General features: G+C 40.3%; 1 protein-coding gene across 2 annotated transcripts in view; it reads right to left on the bottom strand.

The window, feature by feature from the left end:
* LOC141428879 (poly(A)-specific ribonuclease PARN-like) overlaps positions 1–16923 on the bottom strand; it is a 40211-nt gene that overhangs the window by 18945 nt on the left and 4343 nt on the right. For both annotated transcript variants that reach the window (XM_074088924.1, XM_074088923.1), the window contains exons 8-11: positions 16544–16783; positions 15237–15323; positions 14420–14568; positions 12804–12844 (exon numbers count right to left, since the gene is read on the bottom strand). In XM_074088924.1, the coding sequence (XP_073945025.1) occupies positions 12804–12844; positions 14420–14568; positions 15237–15323; positions 16544–16783 (517 nt within the window). The remainder of the gene's footprint in view (positions 1–12803; positions 12845–14419; positions 14569–15236; positions 15324–16543; positions 16784–16923) is intronic.

A 16923-nucleotide genomic window follows, 5' to 3' on the forward strand; every position in this document is an offset into this window, starting at 1 on the left:
TCGGCCCAAGGGCGGACGAATGCAGGGAATCGGAGGCGAGGACGAATTTGCGCTTTGAGGTTGATACATTTTCTGTGGGTGGCAACAGCACAGAACAAATAACAAGAACAGAAATATTATCGTATTTCCTTCCACAATCCATGTCGCCAGTTTTTAGCCTCTTCCGCTGTCGTCAGTGAGTAGAGTGAGTACACGTTTTTTCGTTTTATTCATAGTTTTTAGAAGATTACGATACTCGCCAATGAAATGGAATCCTTTTTGATCCTCCGTCTTTAAAATTATTAATTTTTTAAGCAGTAATCTTCGTTACAGGTTGAGCTGAGAAAATTAATAAACCTACTTATAGCTTTTTCGTCGGGTCGTATTTTTAAGTTCGCGTGACATTTCTATACGTATTAGTATTTATTCTGTGTTGGCAATAGCGACGTCCTACCCGATTGTTACTAAAATTTTTAAGAAGATTTACAACGGCTTTGATTTTTTTATTCCTATACAAGCCGCCTGCCCCAGTTTCGCACGGATATACTAATATATTTGTAACTAGCTGTTGCCTGCGGCTTCGCCCCCGTTGTATTTTTCTGTATTTTTTTCCATAAAAACCTTCTCCAGGCAGTAACGAACACAACAAAAATAGAGTTAGCGAAATCGGACCAGTGGTTCCCGAGTTTTGCGCTTAGCAACACATTTTACGATTTAATTTTATTTATAATAAAAAACCCGACTTCCTTAAAAAAAAAATAAAAAGAAAAAATAGTTTATTTATTGCTTACTTCTATACACAAAACTCTGAGTATGAGTATCCGACATGCTCCTTATCTTAGCCGATTCATTAAACTGGCAGTTATTACATTTTCGGCGAAAGTCGATTCCTCCCATCTCTACCGGGTGTTGGTGTCACCGCCGATGACAGGGCTCGCGACCGATCGGACCCGACGGCGCGTCCAGATCGGCCGATAGCGATGTGCGAAACGATCGCAGATTCCGACTTGCGCCGATAGATGTTATCGATCCTATCGATGTTTCGTCATCAGCTAATGGATACTAATTTACGCTACGCAAAGGCAATTAAATTTGAAAACTAGATACCCTAGATAGTGTTTGAATAGCTCTGGTATTGAAGGATTTATTTTCTAGAGCAAGGAGTTTTGAAACTTTTTTCCGCAAAATGGTTTTAGTCCTGCCATCCTTATCTATTCCTAGTTACATGTGGACACTGGATACATTTTGAAACAGGAATTCGTCTCTAAAAAATCATTATTATAATAAGTTTTTGTTATAAATGTCATTTAATTCTCTTCAGTACATTTAACCCTTTCGAACCCAGCCGAGTATGAAGAGTTACGACAGTGGACTTTATGTACAATCCATGTCAAGTTCAAATTCAAATAAATAATAATCATCATCATTAAGCTTAGCTTAGCTTAGCTCTGTGGAGTAATCGCCACTCTTTTCGGTTCTCTGCCAGCGTTTTCAGCTCCTGATACGACATGACATTCTATTCGCCCTTCCAAAATAGTTTTTATGTCATGTCGTATCAGATGCCCCAGCATATTCCCTCTCCTATTTTCAATCGTCCTCAACAGCCGCATTAATAAATAAATAAATATAACGGGACAATTAACACTAATTAACCTAGTCCTAAAGTAAGCTTAGCAAAGCTTGTGTTATGGGTACTAAGCAATGGATAATATAATTATTTAGATAGATACATACTTAAATACATTAAACACCCAAGACCCGAGCACAAACATTCGTATTTTTCATACAAATATCTGCCCCGACACGGGAATCGAACCCGGGACTCAAGCTTCGTAGTCAGATTCTCTAACCACTAGGCCATCTGGTCGTCTAAAATGTAAGAGTTACGACAGTGGACCTTATGTACAATCCATCAAATTCAAATTCAAGGCTGGGTTTGAAAGGGTTAATTTACTCCTAGATAGGGCAGTTTTGTTTTAACATTTCGAAGAGCAAGCATCAACATTTCCCTTATTCTATTTGCAAATGGAAAGCGAAAATTTCCCTGCATATTTGTGAATAAAAGTAATTAATGACATGCCACTTTGCAAACTTTGTGGACACGCCACATCAATCCCGCAACCACATTACACATGTCTGTGCGACAATATAATGTATTTGTTGTCCACATCTATATCTCCTTCGATTGTCGCCAAATCTAGCACACAACATGGAGACGAGAACACGTCCTATCTATGTGACAAGAGCAAAGCATCCTGTACCATTTGTCTTCACACGCGTAAAAGGAATACCACACGCGTTCTGTGTAGACTTACACTGACAGCCACCGTGCAAATGGGCCCACATAGCAGACCAAAATGCTTCCGTATTCCAGAACATAAAGCCTTCGTAATCCGACCCTTGTTATTTCAGAATTACATTCCCCACACTTGAACCGACGGGACTTACACTAACTCGTTAACGGATCCTTGTCGACAATAAATCGGGCGTCGTCGGGAGGCGCCATTAGTACGACGTCATTATAAACTAGTGTGGTTAACAGCCGTTATTCGATGTTCCATTTTATTAGTATATATTGAAGTATGTATTTATACGTTGCTATTGCTTATTTGGGATTGGTGTAAATTATCCCGTGATATTTATTATTATTTACTTAGGGAGCTCGTCTTATTGCTTATATTGTAGGATTGGTGTAAGATTATAACACTTACTGTGATATTTACCTATCTATTTAACTTAGCGGAGCTCGTCTTATTCCTTTAAAGCAGGCGCTGTAAAATAATATATATACATTGTCGCATTTTTTTTTATTTATTGAATAACTAGTACATGAATGAAACCTGGATCGGCCTGGTATAATTTACTAACAAAAGTTTAGTTAATATAATAATCATACTGCAATATTCATAGAGGTAAATTATATACGTAACGTACCTAGCATAGCGAAACACATGGTCGAGAGAAATAGGTAAAAATATTAAACATTCATCATAAGGCATTCGTTTTTATGTAAAAGATTTAAAAAAAAAATAGAGTTTTGTCCAAATTCCAACATTGTCCAAATAGGAATTTCGTTGTACGTTAGCTCCAACTTTTAATATTGTTTTAAATATCGAATATTTAATATATATTTATGACTAACTAGCTTACTTCGTCTGCGCGGATCTAGGTTATCGCGCGGTGGCGCCCTGTACCGGAATAAAAGGTATCCTATGTTGATCCTTGGGGATCGGTTCAGTGGTTTCGACGTTAACAGACAGACAGACAGACAGACAGAGTTACTTTCGCATTTATAATATTAGTAGTAGGGATTAGTTACTTAGATATTTGCGATGGAGGGAACCGAATCGCTAGTCGTGTCGAGTATTCGTAAAAGCCGCAGTTGTCGCATCCCTAGTATAAACCTAGCTTATCTCAATCTTTCGTCTCCCTCGCGCGACTCGGGAGCCGATGTGGTGTCTCTTTTTGAAAGACAAATGCGAACACTCCACCGTGTGGGCTGGTGCAATTCAATTTCAACTTGTTATTTCTAATCAACAGGCGAGATCGAGTGTGACTGATCCTTAACCTCGCAAGGCCCAGTATACTAGGTATACATAGGACTACGTCTAAGCAAATGTCTTTTTAGGGTTCAATACCCAAAGGGGCCAAGGGAACCCTATTACTGAGACTCCGCTGTCTGTCTGTCTTTCCGTCCGTCTGTCACAGGGCTCTATCTCTTGAGCCTAGGCACTGTGATTATGCCGTTATAACCACAAATACTAAAAGCGGAATAAAATAAATATTTAAGGGGGGCTCCCATACAACAAAAGTGATTTTATTGCAGTTTTTTTTTGCTCGATATTAATAACAGCACCGTTAGACGCTTGAAATATTCACAGAATATTGACTTCTATAATCACTTTAAAAATAAATAATTAAATTAAAATAAAATAAATATTAAAGGAGGGCTCCCATCAACAAACTTGTTTGTTTTTGCCTTTTTTGCTAATGCCTATCTAATGTTGTATAGATAATGGTACGGAACCCTTCGTGCGCGAGTCCGACTCGCGCTTGACCGTTTTTTTTATTCACATTGCGTTTCAAATTCTGTTCGAAATATGACGTGGGCGTAACAAGAGTGTTGAATGGTGAAACTGCACTTCACTTCGCCCCGCGTTGAATAATAAAATGGTAATTTCTCAATTTTTTATGATTTTCGTAGTGCTCACAAACTCATGATCACGCATGTTCCCAATAATAAGACCATGGCAGATCTTAACTCTTATAAACGATTTTTTTATTGGTGCAAAAAAAAAAAAGTTCCATTTTGCTTTAGTTTTAAATAATGAGATGTAATAAATACTTATGTATTATGACATACCTAGTAACAGTCAGACACATGTTCGTTACACCACACAACCTCATCTCAGTCATGTTCACTCTACCTTCGTTTGTCACGATGTGTATGTCATACTGTTCCGTTTCATCGTATTCATCTGGCTGCAGAGCGAAAAGGACAGATGGAATATAAGAGTAAACCACGTGGTAAATAGCACCAGAGGCCTGTCTCGATATGTTTGGAATTAGCTAAGAGTAATCAACAGATCGCAGATATGATATGAGAGCGTAAACGATTCGAGTTGATTAATTTATGGTAATATGCAGGTTTTCCTTGCGTATGGACTAGTTGGGTAAGTCTGACAGTGACTACGCGATAAGGCTGCCTGTCCACTAAAGCAGAGCTAGATAGCGGAGCGGAGCGAGAAAGTAATGCGGAGCGGAGTTGCATACTGTTTTTTCCAGTCACAGAGTTCCCCGCTCGCGCTCATTTCTCAACCTCGCTTCCCCGTTCCGTTTCCTCGCTCCGCTTCTGGGTTTTGTAGGTATATATTTTTAAGCTAGTTACTAACTCCCTGTCCACTGAGGAGGAGCAGAGATTTCATGCAATTGAATTGGTAAATTTTCTCAGTGTGCTGCTAGCAATAGAATGTCGACCATGTCAGCGGCTTTAGTGTGTAGAAACCCTAAAAGTGCATATCAAAGTATTGACAACTCCTTTCGTATTCCCGATCTAAGAACCAGGCTAACATAAGGCTTTCAGATGAACGAGCTGTTCATGCGCTCAGTAACATTAGCATGGCGCATCTCGAGCCGATAACTCCGGCAATGCTACCAGCGCGTGCGCAAGTGGCCTAGATCGCGGCGCGTGCCGCGCTAAGTGCTTGCAGATACGCCAAAGCTGGCCCGTAGATCCAGCGCCGGATTTGGTGGGAACAAACCGGGGTGCATGCCACGGGCGCCATTTTCAGTGTCACCAAATTACAGGCAAAAGCAGTTTTTTTAGGGTTTTACTACTTCAAAAGGAAAAACAGAACAATTATAGAGTCGCTTTGTTGTCCGTCTGTCTGTATGTCAGGAATTTTTTTAGATTTTGCATAGGAGAGGCTCTGCTGCGAGTAAAGTTGAATATTCATAGACAACCTACAAATTAGCATGGAGCCCGAGTGCGCGGGACCAACTCGCACTTGGCCAATTTTTCAATGTGCTCTAGTTTCAGTATTATGTAAAAATCCATCCCTCATTCCTTACAGCCCACCAATAGAAATGAAAAAAAAAAAAGTGGTACTTTTTATTACTTTGCCTCTGATATTACTCCTAGGTATCTCAAAACAGCTGTTCTCCTCTGCGCGCTAGTAACTCAGTGGCGATAGCATCGGCACGAGCGATGACTCTTTACGAGGAGAGGATTGCGCAAGCGATTGTTTTTGACTGCCTTTTGTTTATTCGCCGTTTATCGCGCTATCGCGGACAAGTGTTATGAAGCGCTTCGGGCTAAGTGCTTATAGCATGAGTAAGCGAGCAGTTACCTCCGTTAGATGTTGTGGCTATGTTTATACAGAGTGATTCGAGAGAGGTAAGCAGGGGCAACCCTACCGGATTCAGTTATGGTTCTATATCGTACCTATTAGTGATATAAACTTTTTTTTATGTTGAAACCAAAAAATATTAAATTATTTATGTACTAAGTGCCTGGTCACACTGCAAGTAAAAGTGTGAGGATTTTGAACTTGAACGATCTATTATCAATTCCTGAGGGTGTAGGGTACCTATGTCCTGCTCACGTCTTGTGTTACCCAGTATGTTGGAGCAACGAAAGAGACAGTCAATTAGGTTAAGTACATATATATTTAAAGGCGTTTTAATGTAAGGCACATCATAGTTCGGCAGGTTGTTAGAGGTTAAATTAGAAAAGAAACTTAATAACCGACCATGTGTCGGGACACGCGCAGTGTAGGGTTTCATACGAAGGTGCGGCAAACATTCAACGTTTGATCGACTTTGTAGTAGCAACTAAGACGCTTTGTTTAGCATCGTAAAATTAATAAAACGGACTCTTGCAGAACATAAAGCCATATCTTTAACGTTGTTTTAATAACTTAACCTTTACGCCAAAGGGTAAACTATAAAAGACCCGAAAAAAATACTCGCGACACCTAAAAGAAAGACGGCAACTATCACTTTACGTTTTTTTATAACAGCATAAAATTATCGTCCGTATTACGTCTAAAGAGTTGAAAGAGTGTCAGGATGACACTTGGCATATGGGAGGTGTCGGCAGCCGGCGGTTTTTGTTTGAGCTTTGGCGTTGGACATGTCATGGAGCGGCACATGTGAACTGGCAGGTAAGACGTTAATTTTATATACCTTCCGCCGCCTAACTTTGCCTAAAAGTTCATTGCCACGACTAGTGCCACAAAAACTATAAAGGTATAATTACAATAATTGAATAGGCACTATACCGTTAAGCGATTCGAACACAATCCGGAAGTACGTAAAGACGTCGCAAAGAAAATGTATCTCAAAAATGCGTCAAAACTGAGTATTAAGTAATGAACTTTTAGGCAGATTTATATGGCGCGTGGTGTAGGTAGGTACTCGTACCTTACCTCAGAATAATTGGAACTAGCATGTTTTGCGAAAACATATCTTTAGCAATAAATAATAAGTTGGGCATGTAGGAATGCAAAAATTTTATAACATTTGCTTATTCATTTTTCTAAGGAATGAAACATTTAAGCTTTGAAGTAAATACATACAAATTTGAAAAAGCTTTTAGGGTCAATGCAGAAATATACAAAAATATATATTTTTATAGTATATTTGATTTGCACGCAGGTCGAAGAACGTGTGCTTATCATGTGACTTAATAGTGATACTTTTATGTTCAGAAAAACGTTTTGTTAATTTACATTATCTTTATGACTTAGACTGTACGAGTCTTGCAAAAACGGTAGGTAAGCGAAGTCCGCTTCAAAATGTTTTTTGTAACCTACTCTTTATTATGTACAATAATAAACAAACAAACAAAATGCAAACGTCGCGAAACATAGCAAAGGTTTCCGAATATCCCGACGTTGGAGTAGCGGTGGGCGTAAATCTGCGAATCGACACGTCCGACCCGCGCCGCCATGCAAATCAATACGTGGGTTTGGTTTATATTACGGAGGTATACTGTGGGTATACAACGTAATCTTAATATATAAAAATTAATCCCTATTTTCCTTGGTCACAGCATCACGCGTGAACGGCTAGACCGATTTCGCTGATTCTTTTTTTTGTTGTGTTTGCTATTGTCAGGAGAAGGTTTTTATAAAGGACTACACCGGGGACCAAGCCGCGGGCACCAGCTACGAGTAGTACTTAATAAATTGGGGAAATGCGATACTTCTTTTCTCTGTGCCCTTAGTGTAAGTTTTCGGTCACAAAATACGTCTCGATCGCGTTCGCGTTAAAATCTCAATTTGTATGGAAACATGAACATCGCAAACGTTCCGCTAGAGGCGCTGTTCGTGTTTCCATATAAATTGAGATTTTAACGCGAACGCGATCGAGACGTATTTTGTAACCGAATACTTACACTAAGGGTACTGGATGCAATATAATAGACTTCGGTAGGTACTAGTCCCATAAGCCTGCGAGTAGTGAGAAGACTGTTTTTGGTATGAAAAATTTATCATTATTCTGCCCTCCTAAGCCAAAAGGCACTATCTCAAAAAAAACTTTTTAGTTATTTATACCATGTGATGCAGAACGTCTTAAGCTACACAATAAGTTTTGATAAATCATTTTTTTTTTGCGATAGCGTCTCTTGGCTTAGGAGGGCAGTATGTCGCCGAGTGACAAATTTTTTGTTACTAAAAAACTTCTTCTCTTCTATCTTATCTTCTCGCTGCTTGCCGGCGGTGGTACCTTCTTCATACTCGTATTAAAAGAAATTGCGGTATTTGGAGTCATTTTGCATTGGCATAGACAAGGAATCCTACTGATATGTCACGTATTGCGCTGAGTTAAGATGATGTATGTACGTGTGTGCGTTTGCTACTCCTTCATGCTGAAATAGCTGGGCGGATTTAGCTGGACATTTGGAATATCACATAGGCTACTTTTTATACCGACAGTCCCACAGGATTGGGATAGAATCCCAAAATTTCTACCGCTAGGATTTAAAACATGAAATTTAGTAGGTATAGGTGTTTTATATAACGTTAATGAAGACCACGACATTTTTTTTAATACATAGACAGATAGTGGTTCAAAGGCAAACCTGCCTCTGAAAACGGATCTTGTCCAGTTTCACTTGTAAAAAAAAATCTCCAAAATGACAATGGCTTGTCAACTAAAATATTTTTTGTGCAAAAAAGTCGATTCGAATACAAAAACAAGTGTCCTATATCCCAATATCAAAACCGAAATGACCAAAACAAAAACTAATGCCAGGTAAATGAGAACAGAATATCGTCGCACGCGCACGTGTCGAGCGTATGCAAATGCGATGCGGGCGCAGTCGAATGCAAGATGGCGGAAGCGGCACGCGAGGTCGCGGGGTCGCGGTATCGCCACGCGCCATTGTCCGAGGGGGTGGCTATGCGTTTGACAATAACTGGAATTGGTAGGGACTGGAATGAATGCGATCACCATTTCTTTCTACCTACATCCTATACCATGTGACAGAACGAAGTGGTGAAAATTGATACCGAGTGTGTTATACACATGTGTTATCCGATACCATATAATTTCATCGCAATCGGTTCAACATTATTGTTAATGTTGTTAGTATTACCACCAAGTTTACCTACCTTATCGCCAAAGGACCATTTCAGCTATATGATATATAACCTAACCATCAAAAAGTAGGAAAACCCCCGACTTTGTCACTTCAAAGTTCAATATCTCAAAAACGCCTCAACCGATTTTGATGAAACACAACAACAAAAAAGCGCATTCAAATCGATCCACCCGTTTTGAGCTACGGTGCCATAGACAGACACACAGACAGACAGACAGACACACATAGCGGTCAAACTTATAACACCCCTCTTTTTGCGTCACTCTTATAGGCTCTAGGCCCTGACAGGATAGTACTAGCTCTAAATGAAAACACCACTACTGTCCATCGCCGTGGTCACCCTACAGCCATCCTCTCACGATTCTAAATCGCACAATAGCAGCGTTCTATAAAACTAGAATGCCCACTGAAATACGTTGTTGCCGCGCTATGTTACAGAATTTACTTTGTATTTTAATGAACTTAGTTATATTCACATTTAATTTGGATAACTTGCGCATATGTATTTGTTTGGTTTGGCATGTGTCTGAGCATTGCGTCGTGTTACTTTGTTTCTGATATTGTCGTTATGTAGACGCCATAATACTTCGCACCTCTAGGTGTTTATAAATATTTGAACACGCACGCCAATACGAGCGTGTTCAGATATATTTGAGCATCTAGCGGTACCACTACCATGAGTTTACGGTGGCCGTACTCGATAGCGACGGCGTAAATTATTTGAAGAGGCGCTGTACAATTCTCCATACAAATAATTTACACCGTCTCTATCGAGTACGGTCACTGTAAACTCATATTATGGTAGTGGTACTGATCCGAGTGCGACTGAGCGACAAGTTTCGACGCTAGTATCGTATAGTCCGTTGGACAACTTTGACATTTGTAATTGTTTGTTTGAAATTTGTAATAACTAAATGAGCCCAGGCCCCTCTTCCCCACTGGGGATGTATTACCAACCGACAAACCACTCTGTTCACCTGGTTGGGTGGTTAGTATTTTTTTTTCTTAACTGACAACCTGCCCGGTTTGTTGGTTAGTAATATAACTTTTTTATTACTAGCCGAACAACTATCTACGGATTAACTAATGGTTTGTCAGTTGGTAATAAGCAAGTGACAAACCATTAGTAGGAGAACCTTGATATTTTTTTCCATTTTCATAACCAGAACCTCCTGTTAATGTATGGTCTCCTGGTATTTCGAGTATATTTATTTATTTTATAGAGTTACTTTTTATTTCATAATGTACTGAATTAAAACTTGTTTTTCTGAACTTATATAATTACTTTTTATTTCATAATGTACTGAGTATAATTTAAAAAATGTAATGTTTCTGAACTATGCTGTGCTGACTGTACATTTTAAAGCAAAATACACTTCTGCCGTCCTAAGCAAAAAGGACGCATCTGACTATGAGTCTCATAGTCAGATGCGTTGACTATCAAGAAAAAAAAATATGAACTGACTAACCAGGTTGTTGGTTGAGAAATAAATACATCAACCGCCCAACCAATTTGTCAGTTAAGAAAAAAAAATACCAACCACCCAACCAGGTGGACAGAGTGGTTTGTCGGTTGGTAATACATCGCACACACTGGGCACGTGCCCAGGGCCCCGCGATGGATTGAGGCCCCTTAGTCCCGACTCCATTACCAAACGATAACCGATAGCTACTCAACTCTCGCCTGAAAATCAGGCTTACCGAATGCAGCTGTTGTGCCAGGCAGGGCCTCTAATAGGTGAAAGACGGCCCTGAATGAGCCAATCACAAGCAAGTCTAACGTCAAAGAGGCCTTACGATGGTAGCGTCATCTAGTGATTCTTGGTCTGTCAAGAAACCGTCCTTAAAGCGTCGGTAAACTGCGTTTGAGAAATAGGAATTTAAATTTATGGACTGACATGAAAGTTCATCTGAGGTCATGTTGTCTTACACACTGGGAATCACAATCGTTTTCACTACTTCTTTCTGTCACACAGTATAAGACGAGGGGTGAAAGAGATGGAGAATGCGATTGCGAACGTCAGCGCGTTAGACAATTCGGCCTCTGAGGGGCTACTACGAAATTCGAAAAGCAAAGTTCGTATCGTACCGTCCCGCTAACACTAATATTATTTAGTATACGAGAGTGAGAGGGATGGTACGATACGAACTTCGATTTTCGAATTTTGTAGTAGCCCTTCTGCTCCTATTAAATTCAAACCTGCCAATGCAAATGAACTTGATTTATTTATTTATAAACTGCATTCACTAATTTCCATGGGATTTATTGCTACTTTATTGTAGGATCCAATTTCCTTCATAGTACAAAATTAAATGGGCGATGGGTTCATATTACGCAATAGCGTTACATTTAAATTGACAGACTTGTAAATTCAAACAATATGACTCTAACAAATAAAACAAAAGTTAAAAAATGACAGTTTATTACCAATTTAAATAAAATAAACTTACAAAATTATGAGATCTTATATTAAGCCTTAAATTAGACACGTGTGTGAGAGTCACATTGTTTTAAATAAGTAGGAACAAAATCATTGGAATGAGTTTAAACAATGTTAATGTAATTTGAGCTTCTTATCACTTTCTTTCGGTTGTTTTCAGACTGAATATATCTTTACTTTACTTTACTTAAAAATTAGGACGTCATTTTAACAGCTTTCCATAAAACGGCTTCTATACCTAATGTATAGTAAGCCCCAGTATAGACTTTCAAGAAAAATCGTGCAAGTTGCATTACATTGCGGCGCTCGATTACTTCGTACTCGATTTTTAATGTAGGTCTAAACTGGGCTTTACACGTAGGAGTAGTGGGCTCAATCAACTTTTTCTTGTTTTTTATTCTGTCACTATTGTCTCTGGACATATATTAGAAAAACTGTTACATATGCTACTAATGTGGTTAGGAGATAGTCCATAAAATAATGCATCGATGAATTTTAACCACAGAACACGTATAGAAATTCATGGTTTTGATACAGTACAAAAAGGAGCAGTACACCGTCTTCATACAAACGGCCGGAACGCGAGTTATACCTACGCGCCACGAATTCTCAGCATACCTCGGCAACCATCAGTCGCGAGTGCCCCGCGGTTACGTACGGATACGGGTACAATAAAGCTTTTTGCACAACCCAAAAGAGGCGCAAATACTTCTCCGTAGCTAATTTGTAGGTAACAAATATAAGTAGTGATGAAGCCAAATAAAACCGTTTAAAACATATTACGTTTTGTAGTTTAAAATAACGTTAAATGCATTTTTGTTAAAAACTACTTAGTCCATCTTTAAATCTCTCCTAATCCTTTCCCTACTTTGAATTTCATGTGACATTATCAAATCAAATACATAAATGAAGATTGACAGTTAGTAGAGTAGGCAGCCCTATCGTGCGTTTGTGTACCGAGCCGGCGTAGGTAATTATATCAAGGACGCTGCCAAGACGGAATACTGCTCCTTTTTTATACTGTGGTTTTGAGTTGTAAAAGGGACGTAACCATGGCAACGAGGTACAAGAAAACTTGATCGACCATGTTATATCCCACAAGTACATTTTCCTGTAAAAGTATTAATAACATATTATATTAAGTATAGTCGCTGTCACTAATACTTCGTGAAATAAAGAATTCTTAACGCGTCTAAACCTGATACTTGAAGAGGGCATAAGCAATGATAACAAAGATGGTCGCCAGAGCGAATGCGATGAACTGAGATACGCACGTGATAGAGTCCTCCTTACGCCAGTGCTTTGTGTCCACAGTCTGTGGAGGAAATTGTTACTTTAATAAATTCAAATTTGATATCAAGAAATCCCTAAGGTATCTTTGTGAGATATCGCGTGAATTTATTTTGGGGCATTTTATAATTAGGCCAGGAGATATAATTAGACGGAAACGGCAAAATATTTATCCATCAATTAAAATTAATCAATGGGTAGTGAAACAGCCCCTTAGTCTGTCAGTTAGATAATCAGAAAATATTAAACACATTTTTTTTATTTTGTCAACCAAACATAAAAGACAATAACCTAACCAAGACAAAGTTTGAAAACCCCCGACTTTGTCACTTAAAATTTCAATATCTCAAAAACGGCTGAACCGATTTTGATGAAACATGTCTAAGAACCATCGCTAGAAAACCTGATTTCAAATAAAAAAAACCGCATTCAAATCGGTCCACCCGTTTAAGAGCTACGGTGCCACAGACAGACACACATAGCGGTCAAACTTATAACACCCCTCTTTTTGCGTCGGGGGTTAAAAATGAAGCGCATCAAAGTTCGGGAGTGGGGGCCCGTGAGACGTCAGGTCAGGACAAAAATGAAAAAAGTTAATTCCTACACACACAATGTATTATTATACATACAAATATTACTAAAACAATAAAAGTGTAAAATATAAAACAAAAACAAAAAAAAAAAGTGTCGCAAAGCGTGACGCCACGAACTTCAACTGGCTACCTACATCTTCATCATTTTCTGATAATCTAACTACATTCCTATACTCTCGTGATTTTGATGTGAGGGGTGATGAGGGTAACGAAGAGTCTCACGAATTGTCACCAGTTGGCGGTAGGTATTCATTTATCTTTAAATATTCTCGAAACCGATTTTAATAATATAATATCATCCCACCTATATACGTCCCACTGCTGGGCACAGGCCTCCTCTCAGAATGAGGGCTTGGGCCGTAGTTCCCACGCCGGCCCAGTGCGGATTGGGAACTACACACACGCTATTGAATTGCTTCGGAGGTTTGTGCAGGTTTCCTCACAATGTTATCCTTCACCGTAGAGCACGTGGTAAATTTCAAATGTAATTCCGCACATGAATTTCAAGAAACTCAGAGGTGCGAGCCGGGGTTTGAACCCACGATCCTCTGCTTGAGAGGCCATAGGTCAAACCACTCCGCCACCGCCGCAAAATAAAATATGTCTCATCGCGTCATCTCGGCCTACCCACGTGCAGTGCCGGTTTTAGCACTTCCAGCGTCCTGGGCGAGATTTCCACGGCGCCCCCAACTTTTGGGAATTTTCTAGAAGGTATAGGCTTCAGGCGCCCCTTTAAGTCTGGCGCCCAGGGCGCTTCTTAATACGAGATGGCTTGATCTGAGGGGCTACTACGAAAATCGAAATTCGTGTCGTCCGATCCCTTTGACACTTATAATACTTAATAAGAGAGTGAAAAGGACGGTACGATACGAACTTCGATTTTCGAATTTCGGATTAGGCCTTCTGTGTTTCCCACGCGGACCCGGTGCGGACCTCATATACACAACTGAACTGCTTCGCAGGTGTGTGCAAATGTGTGTAATGTATCGTGAATAGTGAAAACATACCTTGTTGGTGAGCTGTTTAAACTTGGCGTAAGGCACGAGCGTGGCGCGTGCGCACTTGGCCAGCGTGCGCGTCACGTCGCGCGCTTGCTCGCGCCGCGCCAGCGCGATCAGCGCCGACGTGTCGTCCATAAACTGCACTGTTATTGGACCTACAGACAAACATGTTAGAGCCTGAATCAGGGATGGTGAACCAATGGCACGCGCGCCAGTACAAAACAAATGGTTGACTTATCCGTGCAATGAATTGCATGGCAGTACGCGGCTCTGAGATATTTCAATGACGGCTATCGCGTATGAATTCGCCGCTAGAGGCGCTAGTGTAGCGAGAGGTCTCCGAAATGTCAAATGTCACTGTTTTTGCGTGAGCTACGCGGGTTTATTTATAATTAGAATATTTTTGTGACTAACAATAGTTGCAAAAGCAATACCTGAAATTAATTATGGTAAATATGCGTTACGGAGCAATGAATGTCTGTGTTTTGAGACAGTTTTGGCTTTCGGAAGCCTTTGTACTCCCTTTTTTCCGAACAAAACGGGACTACGCAACACTGTGGCATGCTCGATATTTCTATTTTATTTAAATATTTAAATATGTAAATTTTGTTTTCACGCCCGTAATAACAAACTAACCAGGTACACAGGAACTTCAGGCAGGAGTGGCGCAGTGAGTACAGTGGCGCCAACTGGTGAGCGCGAAAACGGTAGCCCTCATTGTCATATTACTAGTATTACTTTCACATGTCTACAAGAGACTAACTAATTTAAAGTAAACTTATCCCTTCGTAGATCTAGTTATGTGTTGTATTAAGATCCTTACCAAATGGACTAAACAGCTGGTTGATATCATTCCTCTGCCAATCCTTCGGGAACGTGAGGTGGAACACATGGTCTCTGGACGGTGTGGCTGCAACAAAGAGCGGATTCAAAAACTGTTAAGTAATTATTTTTTGTATCTGTGATAGAAAAAAGATACTTATTTCTTGGTCAATGTGCGTTATTTATGGACCAAGAGTCTGCGGCGGCCAGACCTTAGTTATTTTATAAAAGCTGAAGTTTTTTACATAATATGTTCTTAACACAGGTAAGAACACTCCCCAACTATGAAGTGGTGGCTTTGACAGGTAACAGGTGGGTCAACCAACTTTTTAATGTTGTTATTCTGCCCCGTGACCTAGGAGACATCAGTGATACACTTTTTTAGAAAAAATGTGTGCAACGTATACTAGCATGCTAGATGCTTATGAGATGAGCCATGAAGGAATCGCCTTAAAACTGTCACAACTCCTAACTTTTAGCAGATTTGTACCCCACAAAATCATACTTTTAAGAAGTGACCCAGGAGACATTACCATGGCAACCAGCTACACTAAAAGGTTGATTGGCCCCAGTAGTATATTAGAAATTATTTCCGTTATTGCCAGACACTTATATACTAATGGTTGCAACTCTCTGCTATACACCCTTGAACTGTGTTTGAATAGACTACTGACAAAAAAACATTAGCATAGCTTCTTGTAACATGAAACAACCGTGAGACTCACTCATAATTAATCCGGATAACTCACGTCTTAAATCGAGTTTCGACATATTTTGGGCTAATTCGTAGCCCTTAATGCCTGCCGCGTGCCTGCGTGGCCTTAATTTATGTAATTTTGACTGTGTGTTTGCAGTAACAAATAAACGTTCTAAATATATCTTATTCTTGGTTAAAGTCGTTGGGGATGAAGCCAATCGAGGACGGAGGTCAAGCACAGCGTAGGACACCACCAACGAGATGGACGGATGATGATGAGTCGCGGAGCGGCAACGGTGCGATGCAGCTGGAGGTCTATGGGAAAGGCCTATGTCCAACAGTGGACGTCCTATGGCTGATGATGATGAGTCTTGGAGCAACGCAGCTCGGCGGCTGCTGCATGACTATGATATTAGTAAGATTGGTTTTTGGAATATTTTTGTATTTTTTATTTCAATTCCAAATTTTTACTTTTACGGTCATCCCGTAAAACCTAAATTGAAAATACAAACTGAAATATAGATGCACAGAAAAACCAGAAAAATAAGACCAGCACTGGGAATCGAACCCAGGTCCTCGGTATATTAGTGTCACCCAAAGGAGGTACTCACGATCGGGTCCTGCCAGGTTCATATAAGGCGAATCCTGGTGCGCAGTCTTGGCCAAATACAGCTTGTTGAGGAACGGCTTGAGCAGCGGCGCCTGCGCCTCGCGCGCGCGCTCGCCGTCGCCGCGCATGCGCGCCAGGTGCGCGCGCATCGCGAGGAAACACAGCCCCGTCACGAACGCGTCGTAGCCCGCCTCGTGGGATTTGGCGTCGGAGAGCGTGTAGCCGCACCCTGCTTTTGAGCCTGGTGACAGAATGATACCGTGCAAAGCGGGTGGCGGGGGGAGCCGAACACAGCGCTCACTACGACTAAAAATGTAATCAATGGTGCTGCCGTGAGCTGTCAGATTGTATGGTTTCGAAGTCAACATTGATTGTGTTTAA

This window comes from Choristoneura fumiferana, chromosome 6 (assembly GCF_025370935.1).
Source record: "Choristoneura fumiferana chromosome 6, NRCan_CFum_1, whole genome shotgun sequence".
Classification (NCBI taxonomy): domain Eukaryota; kingdom Metazoa; phylum Arthropoda; class Insecta; order Lepidoptera; family Tortricidae; genus Choristoneura; species Choristoneura fumiferana.